We start from the raw sequence: 12607 nt of genomic DNA on the forward strand, positions 1-12607 counted from the left end.
TTATAGCGTCAGCAACGTTGAGTTATATTTCAGATAAATGAGTCTGAATGACGAAGTCTCAACTAACCGCAGATAAAATTTCATAAGCCATTTTTTAATTTCTATTTTTTTCTCTCATTTTAAAATTTATTTCATACGTTTCTGTCCTTTTCTTTGAATTTGTTCTGGTGTAATACCATCATGTCATATAAAATATTAGTAATAATTATCCAGGCTGAAATGTAATACGTTAAAAATATTGTTAAAAGATTAATGATGATCTTCTGGTTGTTTCACACAAACACATAATGCATATAGAAAAATGCATTATAAAGCATAAACTATTATAAATTAAGCAGAGCAACGGGAAAAATTGGAAGAAAATATTGTGGCTTATTTTATCTTTGTCAAGGTGCTGCCATCTGGTGGTCTTCTAAGAAATCTATCTATCTATCTATCTATCTATCTATCTATCTATCTATCTATCTATCTATCTATCTATCTTGAGCAAGACTATTTTTGGTTTATTGGTGAAGAAAAAACATTAGCCTTATCTTTTTGTTACACAAAACTAAATCTTTTGTTCAAGGCAGCAAGTCATCACACACAGATGCCAACTTCTGTTTATTTGATGTAGGAAATGGAATATGTTCAATCCCATTTTATTCATAAATCATACCTTAAAACAGAATATTTAACCAAAGTGCGAAACTGAAGGCTGTTTCACAAAACGTCGGATTCAGAAATCCAGGATAAGAGATAAATCCAGGCTTGACATGGTGCCATCAGTTCAGTTCATATTATTTTAAGAATGCATGAAGATGCAACTGCATAAAATAGAAAAATAAAAGAGATGTGAGGCATGAGAGCAGGAGAAATGTGTAAAAAGTGTGACAGGGAGAAAAACTAGGTTGAAATTTTCCATATCATCTCATTAAACAAACAGTAGAATGTAACAAAAACAAAGACAGTAAAACAGATCATATCTTGCTGGCCACACAAAGATTATATCAATCTTAAATCTTCAACAAAAGTAACACAAGTTGAAATCTGTGAATAATTAGCTTTGGCTGACTAAACGTGTTTGTACAAACGGTAAGTTTACAGAGAAAACATGCTCTTTGAGCTTCCAGTATTTACCCTTTAAAAAACATTGCAATAACATCCTTCCTATCAGTGAAACATGGATCTGTTCAGCTTAAAATCACTTGTGTTTTCCCTCTGTTTTATAGGTAAGGTTTAACATTTCTATATAATTTAATGCATGAAAGGTTTTACATTAACTGGATATTTTGTAATGACTGTAAGACCTGATGATCATCAGTCTATCTTGTTTCCTTTTGCTAAGCTGAGTTCAATACTGATAAAAATGTTAAATGATGATCCTTATTATAGTTTGGCCTCTATTTGAATAAATATTACTCTTGTTTACACCTTTAAGTGTTTACAAAACAATCTAACCCTTCCATGCTTGCCTACAGGGCCCAGTGTTGGTCAAAAGATTGTATCGGAGAGTCCAGTTCAAGCCTATTTGGGGGAAAACACAACACTTGAAATCCTGATTGAGAATGAGCCAAGTAACATAATAACCTGGAATTTCAAAGGTGGAAACCAAATTTTAAATGTTGCTCTTCTGCGTCCAGAAGGTCTCATGGTGAATGAACGCTACAAAGGTAGAGCTTCGATTGATTCAGCCAACGGCCACCTGACTCTGACCTCCGCACAACTGAATGACAGCGGAAATTATACTGTCTTAGTATTGGGGAAAAATACTACTGAAATTGGAATAGTTAAACTCCATGTTGTGGGTGAGAAATTTATTTACTGTTTTTAACATCTTGTTACTTTTCATGCCGATGTACTGGACTTTCTTTTTCTGCAATTTTTTAAATGGCAAGCTAAGCTTTAGACCTTAAACTGGTTAAGTTTAGGGTTATACTATTAAACTGGTCACAGTACACAGAGCTGTAAAATATTGTTTTAAAATCTGCTTCTATTTAGGTTTTTCCTAACACTAAAGTTTAGTGAAACTTTAGTTTTAGGAAACTTGCTTTGAGAAGTAGAGAGATATTGTCCTACTGCAAAATCTCTTCAGAGTTCTAGAGTCCGGTGTTGCCTCTTTTGCTTTTCAATCGTATCAAATCTAGGGACCGATAAATAAGATTGATTTTAATCTTGGAAATTTAGCGGGTAGCATCTCTAATAATCTTTTTGATATTAATTTAACTGAAGCCTTTTTTATTTATACTTTGTAGGATCTTTGAATTAGTCATAAGTGTCTTTGGACCCCTGGGGCATAATCCTGGCATGACACAGTTTCATTTCATTCTTGGACCAGGCTTTGTGTTGCTTGTCATTACATATAATGGGCAGGATACTGGGTCAAAAAATTTCCAAAGCAATTTTTTTAAGAATCCAAGATTGGCATCTTTGGTTAACAAAATTTCTATAACAACCATTATGGGCTATTTACAAGCCAATAGGATTGTTAGGGTGGCATTTTCTAAAATACATTTTCAGTCTTATCATTACAAGCATTCATATGTGGAATTTTCTGTCAGATTAAAATTTAAGTTTAGGTTTCTCTGTATCAAACAAAGTTTTAAGACTTTTAAAAGTATTTAAATCAACCTGCTGGTTAGTGTCTGGAAAGTTAACTTTAATTTTGTGAATGCTTTAGTGTAATTAAACTTATTTTAAGACTTTTTACACATCAACAATAAACATCTGTTCTTACGCCAAAAACAATATTTTTACTAAATAATTTAAAGAAAAGTGTGGCCACAGGAGATTCTATTATTTCAGTATATTTTATATTTCAAATGATTATTAAATGCTCATTAGAGGATTCTGTTGTACTGTTGGGGTGAAGGTGATGATGGTGATATGAGTTTGAGGTTGACGGTTTGATCCCCTCTGTGTCTGTCTCACTTTGCCTTTTGGGGTCCTCTGCACTTGATAAATGCTTTACAAGTCCAGGTCATTTACCATTTGCTGCGACCATAAATTAAATCATTTATAAATACGACTGGAATGAAGTGAATGATTTGCAGAAAAAGAGAAGTCTAGTTATTTAGCAGAACATGTGTGTGCTGTCGACGGACAGTTGAGTTGATTCTTCAAGATGTTTATTGTCTCATAGATATTTTACATCCCAACCTGACTTTGCTGGCCCCCTCCAGTGAGGAGCTGCAGCAGAAGAAGTTAACCCTCACATGTCTGGGAAACAAGGGCTTCCCCTCTGACTGGCAATTGCGGTGGCACGTCAATGGCAGCAGCCAAGTCCACTGGAAAGAGGAATGGGGCCCTGTGAGGCGTCTGGATGACGACCACTACACCTGGAGCAGCTTCTTGACTGTTGATGAGGAGAACTGGAAGAAGATATCGTCTGTGACCTGCAGGGCGATTCTGGGCTCACTGGCTCCAGTCTCAGTCACTCTGAAAATCAACTAGAGTTTGGAGGCCCAGCCTGACTCACTGGATTGATTTTTATACTTCAACTGGTTTCACTCTGCAGGGCATTTTCAAGAACCAATTATTCTCTTCCTTTGCTCTGTTCTGTCTTCTTTATAATATTGAACGGAATATATCATAATTCATGATCACAGTTAGAGGATGAATGTGTTTATATGTAGAAGCCTGTTGAAAAGCTCTAAAACTTTAACTTTGGATTATTATTTTAAAACCCTGAAACGTCTGAAAAAAGATCACATTTTCAATTTGTTTTAAGGTGAAGAGCTTTCTTCAGTACTAAAACACATTAACATTTAAATACTTAGTCTTTTTTTTTTTTTTTTTTAATTTTCCACAGATTAAAGTGTAATGTACGTAATATTTATGGATTCAGTAAATCATCTGATGAGTTTGAAGCTAAAATAAAAATCTTTCCACAAAAAGCTTAAAGACAGAGGACAAATTCAGGTGAGTATGTACTTTCTTTTAGTAATTTTCTGATGTATGCTAACACATCATAAATAGTATTTTCTTTGAATTTCATATTTTGAAGCCAGGCTAAAAATGACTTTTGCTTGATATTATTTGTAGTCCAGAGAAACAGTAATACAAATTTAAGAGTCACAGAACACTAAGCAGGCAAATATTTCTTGCTTTAAAGTATTTTTTCTCATTTTGTCTTGACAACTGTCCTTCAAATTAATGTCTAACATGCTTAATATGAAAGTTCAGTAGATTATCTTCAGAGTTGTGTAGAAAATGTGGCAAATATTTATGAGTTTGAAGTCAGACATTTTCAGCTTGGAGACATTTCTTGAAAAATAAAATGAATTTAAATAATTCCAATATTTTTGTAAAATACAAGACCCTTTGCTTACCATTATGATCACAGTGTTTAAAGTTGTTTATAAATACCATTCAAAAGTGTATGTATCAGATTAGACCTGTTGATTCTTTGGAGAGTTTTACGTCTTCTTCCATTTTGCCTCAGACAATTAAACTGCTCTGTAAACTTTACTGGAGGTCTTAATTTATTTAAGGTGGAAACAAACAATGACATACAAAGTTTACACCCAATCTCATTTTATCACATTTTCCTCTTATAGTTTTTAGTGCTTCATGGCACAGACATAATTAAAATAATTCAGAAAAATAAAATGAGCGTTGTTATATAATTTTTAGGGTTGAACTAATCATAACTGAAAATATGTTGCATGACACAAGTCTTTGATCTATCTAATCTTTATATGCTGATTTTCGCTGTTCTTGGAAGTAAAATAAAGTGCTTTTATCCAACACCATGCACTCATTTCTACACCCCTGGAACAGTGCTGCCATCTCGTGGCATTTCTGGGAACACAGAGAAAAAAAAAATTACTTTGCACAATAACTGCAAATATTGACCATAAAAATTGAATAAGTTAAAAAAGTTGTCTTTTACTTAAAATACAGTATGTGGTATTAATTTGTTTCATGCTTCATGTGATGGAGTTGTATTTTATTGGCCTAACATGCAGTGAAATGCAGCAGCTATAAAAGTTGTTTGAATAAAACTAGGATCAAGGTCTGAGCATAGCTGGATGTGAGCTGCATCATAATATCCATGCATGCAACTGTAAATATAGCGGTAAAATAAACATTACACACAGAGGCTGGAGAAAAGGACAATGTTGGTGATGAGAACAAAAGGTGAAATATTACCCAAACTAGTAGGAACATTGTGAAAGCTAGTAAAAGAAGTCTGTTGTGTTTTGTTCTGAGCTTTTAGAAACAAAACTTGGGCAGGTGTGTGGTTCGAACCGTGAACAATTAGATGCTGAATCAGTCACGATTTATAATAAATAAGGCTCAATATGACACAAAGTGAGTGTGTTATTCTCAGAATGATCGGTAGAGGGAGACAGCGTCCTTCATTAAACCCAAATGAGTCAAGAATGACGTGAATATGATATTAAATGTCCCCAACAAGCAACAATTTTTAAAATTAATTGTATGTTAAGATTTGGGTCAACTGTTATATCAATATAAACTCATTTTAGTCGTAGCACATCGTGTAAAATACATCAAAAAGACTTTAACTTCCATGTGACTAACTTCAGTTAATATTGAAATGCAACAAATAATAAATCATATCTCCCATTATGGTAATTTTTTGTAGAAATATTGCTAAGGTTACAAAAAGAACTCCAGCCTTTAAATAATTTATAATCTGAAGCTACATATTTTTAAAGAAATTAGTTGCATGCATTACAAATTTAAAAGCAGCAATGACCTTAACAAGTTAATTTAGATTATTTAACTTTAAAGTTTATGTTTGTACATTAAATTAAAGTAGGTTGAGACAGAGAGATCAGAAGGCTATTAGAGGTCAAACCTGAGACAAACAGGTCTAACAGACAAGGTCAAATGCTAACTCATAGGTCAATTCAAAGTGACCTGTTATATATTCTGACTGCAGCTGGAATCCAGTCATGCAATGATAGAAAATGTAAAGTCCAGATGGAAAGGAAATGAATATCTTTACTTCTGAAACGTTTCTGCTGCTACGGTTCATTAGTGAAGCTCAGAAAGGGAAGAAAAAAAACTCCAGTTTCACTTTAAGAAATAAAAAAGCAGATCTCTCTTTAATGGGCAGTGTTGGTTTTTTAATCGTATGCAGACCAGTGAAAGACGGTGGGCTCTGTGACCTGAGAGGTCACCCAGAGCTCCCAGTCCCAGTCACAGAGACACTGAGGAGAAACCAGTAATCCCATTTACTCAATTTCTGGTATCCAACTTGTTTCTCTGTGGGCTTAACCCAGTTAGTTTTAACTGTGATTTTTAAATTTCATGTCATAAACAAAAAATGTGTTTTATTCCAGAGAGGGGAATTTACTTTTTTTTTGCTTCATGTAACATCATTATGCAGTTCATATAAATATGCTAAAAGTTTTTATTTGAAACACATCAAACCATTTGTGCACCTTTCTCATTAAAAATATGAGAGTAAATATTATTGAGATACTTTTATCACCACAAGTCAGATATGTAATTTTTAAAAAATCATTTTAATAAGTAAGTAATTAGACAGAAGAAATTGGTGTCAGTGGCTGTGAAAGGTCTGAACTGACACTGATCAAATCTGACCTGTTTTCAAAAAGGTTTGACTTTTTTATTTACATGAATCTTTAAAGTCAAGCAGAAATGAAGTAATTTACTGGTTCACTGTTCAACACTTAGTCACTTGAACAAATTTGAATAATCACAAAATTGTGGTTTAACAATTATTTGTTTTTTCAGTCATAAAAGATCACTCTCACTAATTTATTCAAAAGACCTAGAAAGTAAAATTTTACTCAGTGAGAAAAGCAAATGGATAAATAAATATTTAAACAGGGTCTTCATGAATAATTAACATTGTATTATTACTGGATACTTTTAGATTTTCAGTTTCCTAGGAGCTGTTGAGTCAGATCAGTTCCCCTGAAACTGAGGGAGGTTTTTGTACGATGTTCTATCACTGTGTGAACGGGAAGCTGGTACCCTGCTGACAGTAATAAACTCCTGAATCTTCAGCCTGAACTCCACTGATGGTCAGAGTGAAGTCAGAACCAAATCCACTTCCACTGAAACGAGCTGGAACTCCAGACTGATGAGCTGTAGCTGAATAAATCAGGAGTTTAGGAGCTTCTGCAGGTTTCTGAAGGTACCAGTGGAGGTTGCTACCAACACCTGAACTGGTTTTACATGTGATGGAGACAGTCTGTCCTGGATCAACAGACTGAGATCCAGGAGTCTGAGTCAGGATGATGTCTCCTGATGAACCTGGGAAACATGAAAAATAACAATTGAGAGAAACTATGTTTGATTACAAATAATTGATAATCTTTGAATAGATAAAAGAAAACATTAACATCTTGTTTCAATATTTCTCCATGATAGCAGAATTTTAATTATCATTTCTTCTTCAAACTAAGTTTCTATCAGAGTCTCACCCTGAACCAGGAGCCCCAGGATGGTCAGCAGTAGAGTCAGTGACATCATCATTGTGCTGCTGGTGTGTCAGTGGCTCTGAAAGGCCTGGACAGCCACTGATCAACTCTGACCTCTTAACAGCTGGAGCAGAGAGGCAGGACACATATGCAAACACACAGTCAGTCACATGGAGCTGAACTGGCAGCAGGTTTCCTCCTGAAACATCAATGTATTAAAGACTAAGAGAGGAACTTTAATAGGGCTCTTTATAATCTTTTACCACTTAACACTGAAGGAATTTTCTATAGGTCTAGTACTTTTACATCTTTGTGAACTTTATGATGTCAATAAGCAAAAAAAAACTTTTTATTGGAACATCTTGTTTCTTCTATTCAAACTATTTCTCAAGGGTTTGTTGTTTCCAATTCTCAAACTTTTATTTATAACTTGATTTATTCAAAAGAAACAATTACAATACGCTAGAATATTTTTAAAACCATTCAATTAACAAAGAATCCAAATTTTTACTTTTAGAAAAAAAATGTTCTTGCTGACAGACCTCACTAATGTCACATACTTGTTCTCATTTGATAATTCAGAGAAAATGTTTTCATATTTTCCTTTCATCCATACCTGACAAACTGTTTATGTCTCTATTTGTTAATTTGCAGAACAAGAAATGACACCACATCTCAGCTTGTTGTATTTCTGTTTGTGGAAATAATCTGGCAGTACCTTCCAGGTTCTAAAAACTAAATGCAGGATCAAGCATTAATATTGATTTAGATATGAATTATTTTCCAACAGTAATGGCAAACTTAGCAAATCATTTTAAACAAGGCTAAGCTAACATTAAAGAACCTCCTGGATTGTTTTTCCTGTCTTCCTACATGTGCTTATGAGAATAAATCCTGTAATGTGTTTAACAATCATTAAAATATATTTTGGTGTTATTACCAATGGTTTTCCTTGACTTCATGTATGATTGTTTAAAAATAAAACATGGAAAATATTTTTAAACCTTTCTAAAGTCAAAGTTACTTCATTACTTAATTGGAGAATAAGGTGTCAAACATCTAAAAATAATCATGAAATAATATTTTAAAATATAATGTCTTAATATCATAACTGAATGTGTTCTTGTGTTTAATGGAAATATAATTTCTGGCCTGATGTGTTCAGTGAACTGTATCAGTGTCTGATGCAGATTCCAGCTGCAGAACAAAGTTCAGTTTCTGTTCAGTCAGACTGAGGGAGGTTTTTGTACGATGATTTTTCACTGTGTGAACACCCACTGACTGTTGATGTAATGATAACTCTGACAGTAATAAACTCCTGCATCTTCAGCCTGAACTCCACTGATGGTCAGAGTGAAGTCTAATCCATTTCCTGCTCCACTTCCACTGAATCTGGAGGAGATTCCTGAAAATCTGTCTGATGTCCAGTAGATCAGAGCTTTTGGAGCTTCTCCAGTTTTCTGATGGTACCAGGAAAGGTAGTACTGCGGACCAGAGTACTGATATACTTGTCTACTGGCCTTACAGTCAATAATGACAGTCTGACCAATCTGCACTGATTTGGCTGCTGATTGAGTCACAACAATATTTTGTCCATCAGATCCTGAGGAGAGAGAAGAAACTCTGGACATGAGATGGTGAAACTCAGCTACACTCCAAATGATTTTCACATGACAGAAAAATGATTTTCCTCACCCTGAGTGAAGCAGAGGAGAGTCCAGATGAGGACGCAGATCAAAGTCATGTTTTTGATGAGGAGGATTTCTGTGTCTTCTGTTGTGATGAAGGACAGCTGTCAGTCATCCAGAGTTCAACTGTCAGGACTATAAACTCTCCCAGAGCGCTGGAGCATGGAGCTGCTGATGCAAATCAGTTTATTTAAGATTTGAATGGAATCCTTTAGATTGTGTTCTTTATACTTGATATTTTAATATAAAGGTTTTGCTTCATCAATATGTATCTGCTATCAGATTTGTGTTAATTCTGGTCTCAAAAAGAAACTTTTCAAATCCAGACATGTTTTTTATTTCTGATTTAACTGAGTCAAGTGTTTTAATATTTAGTATCTGCTTATCAATTTTGTTTTCTGTTTTGTCTTTTCAAACCTGGTCTACATTGTAAATCAGATCTTAGATCTAAAAAAGGAGAGTCTGTATAAAAGCAATGTTTTGTATTAAAAAAACTACATTTAGAGAGGAGAAAATATTACATGGATTTTTGATTTAATTTGTTTTAAAGTCATTTATTAGTAAGTTTTGAATGTTTTGTAAAATGGTTATTTTTTATTCAATATACTATTGAGTTTCACAGGTTTTACAGTAAAACTAAATTTAATTCAAACTGGTGAACTTTAGAAACAAGATCCTAACTTTTAAGTTTTTAAATATAATTGGCACAAAAAGTACAATAAATAAAAACAAAGTAAATCTGTTGGATAGAGCTGATAACCATTTCTGTTCAAATTATTTAAATTTAAAAGACTGATTATTTAAACATTTTATTGTGAAATTGAACCCATTTGTCGTCTTAATGCAGCAAAGGTTACAGATGTTTCCCACTGATACCAGCTGATTTATAATCCACACATATAAAATATCATAATGGAAGATCTTTTGTTCCCAGTCAGGCCCAATTAGGCCCAAATGTGCTCAGTTGTATATAGAACAGCTGAATTTATATCTATTGTATGTGTTACATTCCAGTGAACATTGTGCATTTAAATTAATATTAGCCTGATAACAAAAACATAAATTAAATGTTCATTTTCTTCTAAATCTAAATGAATTCAGGGAGTAAGAGATTAGAAAATATCTTCTAATCATTCAACCATGTTTTACGTGATGAAGTGTGAAAGTAACATCATGAAAATTTTTTTCATACATATTTTTATTTATTAGACTGAAACCTGGATGTCAAAGTTCAAAGTTCAACAATGATGTTTACTCAGTGGATTCATGGATGCTACCGTCCTCCTACTCTCAGGAGAAATAGAGTCAAAATGATGAATGATGACTGTGGCAACATTTCTGGTAAAACGTTTCAAAATGTCTGCAATAAATTTAACATATATTGTTAAGGATTTTGTCTCCACCAGGCTATTATTATTATTTTTTATTTATTTATTTATTTTTGCTTGCATCTCTCTCTGAAAAAGTGATAAAATATATGTTTTTGAGGTGGAACCTTCTCTTTTATATAAACAAAATTATTTATGAGGAATAAACCAAAATTAGTGACTGTTTATGTCAGAAACAATATAATTAATAAATATATTTTCCAGCTGTGTTTTTCAGGTTGAAACTGTTCATTTAGAGTTTGTTGTGTTCAGAGTCAGAGAGCCGTGTCTCTACAGTCAGAGGTTTTTGTACGACGACTCAACCAGTTTGTATCACTGTGGTACACGTTTGGTGGAGGAACCAGGCTGGATGTTGGAAGTAAGTTCAATATTTCACATATTTTATTATAACATGAGCGATACATTGTTGTTAGTTTTATCAACAAACTAATATAATTGGAGATGTCCATAATTTGGGTTTATATTAATTTGCTTCAGTCAGTGATGAAAACTGCAGGTTGGGTCAGTAGTTAGAATCTTAGAGAGAATAAATTATTTTATTTCTGGTAAAAAGTTTTTTATTTATTATATGAAGGGGAAATGTAATTTTAGTTATATTTAGTTTTTTAAGCCAGAGTCAGTTTGTTGTGTTCAGAGTCAGAGAGCCGTGTCTCTACAGTCAGAGGTTTTTGTACAACGACTCAATTAGTTTGTATCACTGTGGTTGACTTTTGGTGGAGGAACCAGGCTGGATGTTGGAAGTAAGTTTCTGAATATTTAACATTTATTGTGAGATAAATTATGAGAATGATCATAAGAGGATCATGTGTGATGTTTGGAGCAATTTATGTTTTAAACCTTTTCTAAAGAATTGTGGACTTCACATTTTTGTCTTACTAATTAAAACTAGCTCTTAATGTTTTTAAATTGTTTAAACTAAAGAAATTAGGATGAAAGAGTTAATATTGACAGTTTTTTATTCTATTCATTACTTAATGAGTGAGGCATTATCAAGCAAGATGAGCATCAATTAGTTTTGATTTAGATTTTATAAAAATGTTATGTTTAAGAGTTTATTTCATTCATAATCACATGGAAGAAAAGTAGAGCTCAGTTTATGTTTAATCTTATTTTCTAGTTAATGTATTTCAGGTTACATGAGGACTCTGTGTGCTGATATGCATGAGTTCACAGTGAAGGGAAGTGAAACAGTGTGTGAGGGAGTGACTGGTGGAGCAGAAAAAATGTTCAACTGAAGAATCTTAAAGAAAGTCATTTCTCCCACAGTAAAGATGGTCCAGATTCTGCTGTCTGGTTAACAGGTGTGTGGTTCCTGTTCTCTAACCTGATTGGTGTCTCCTAGGTGATACTCGCCCCACCTTGACAGTGCTGCCCCCCTCCAGTGTGGAGCTGCAGCAGCAGCAGGTTAGCCTCATGTGTCTGGCCAACAAGGGCTTCCCCTCAGACTGGACTCTGTCCTGGAAGCTGGACGGCAGCAGCAGCAGCAGCAGCAGCTGGGAGCAGAGCAGGAGCCCCGGGGTGCTGCAGAATGACGGCCTCTACAGCTGGAGCAGCACCCTGAGGCTCCCTGCAGACCAGTGGAGGAAGGTGGGCTCTGTGACCTGTGAGGCCTCCCAGGGCTCCCAGTCTGCAGTCACAGAGACACTGAGGAGAGACCAGTGTTCCCAGTCCTGACCTGACTCTCTGAGACTCTGATACTGGCTTTAATCTGTCACTGCTCTCACTCTTTCTTTGCTGATTATTCTCTATTTTCACTGAGTCATGTTTGCTTGTCATGTTGGTCACTGTTCAGATAATAAATATTTACTCATCAACTTCTGGTTTCCACCTGCTTTTTTATTCAGCTTTAAATATTTTAGTTATGTTCAACTGTTTTACTTATTTATGTCTTGCCTTTATTCTCTTTAGACATCGTCTCTATCCGTCACAAGAGTACAATTAAATGCCCTGCAAATCATTATTAAATTTAAAAACATATTTGGAATACAGTTTTAAAGCTAAGGAAAAAATATTTCGGAACTACCATCATCAGAATAAAGAAGTTTTTCAAAAATATCTGCTTGGAACAAAAATTATTTGGAAAAAAAACATTTCATAATAAAAATTGTTTAAACTCCTAGTGCCCTTT

At 34.1% G+C, this 12607-nt stretch overlaps 4 gene segments (V, D, J or C); 2 read left to right on the plus strand and 2 right to left on the minus strand.

Annotated features, from left to right (window-relative positions):
- The first annotated feature begins 1130 nt into the window (after window positions 1–1130).
- LOC116730715 (Ig kappa-b4 chain C region-like) lies at window positions 1131–4449 on the plus strand. The segment is given in 3 exon segments: window positions 1131–1211; window positions 1623–1787; window positions 3122–4449. Coding segments are annotated over 3 exon segments (525 nt in total).
- A 2009-nt stretch (window positions 4450–6458) lies between these two features.
- Window positions 6459–7589, minus strand: LOC116731176 (immunoglobulin kappa variable 6D-21-like). The segment is given in 2 exon segments: window positions 6459–7236; window positions 7407–7589. Coding segments are annotated over 2 exon segments (360 nt in total).
- Window positions 7590–7905: 316 nt separating this feature from the next.
- Window positions 7906–9414, minus strand: LOC116731168 (immunoglobulin kappa variable 4-1-like). The segment is given in 2 exon segments: window positions 7906–9006; window positions 9099–9414. Coding segments are annotated over 2 exon segments (393 nt in total).
- A 987-nt stretch (window positions 9415–10401) lies between these two features.
- LOC116731605 (Ig kappa-b4 chain C region-like) lies at window positions 10402–12293 on the plus strand. The segment is given in 4 exon segments: window positions 10402–10432; window positions 10716–10837; window positions 11168–11219; window positions 11822–12293. Coding segments are annotated over 4 exon segments (537 nt in total).
- Window positions 12294–12607: the final 314 nt, after the last annotated feature.

This window comes from Xiphophorus hellerii, chromosome 13 (genome assembly GCF_003331165.1).
Source record: "Xiphophorus hellerii strain 12219 chromosome 13, Xiphophorus_hellerii-4.1, whole genome shotgun sequence".
Taxonomy (NCBI): domain Eukaryota; kingdom Metazoa; phylum Chordata; class Actinopteri; order Cyprinodontiformes; family Poeciliidae; genus Xiphophorus; species Xiphophorus hellerii.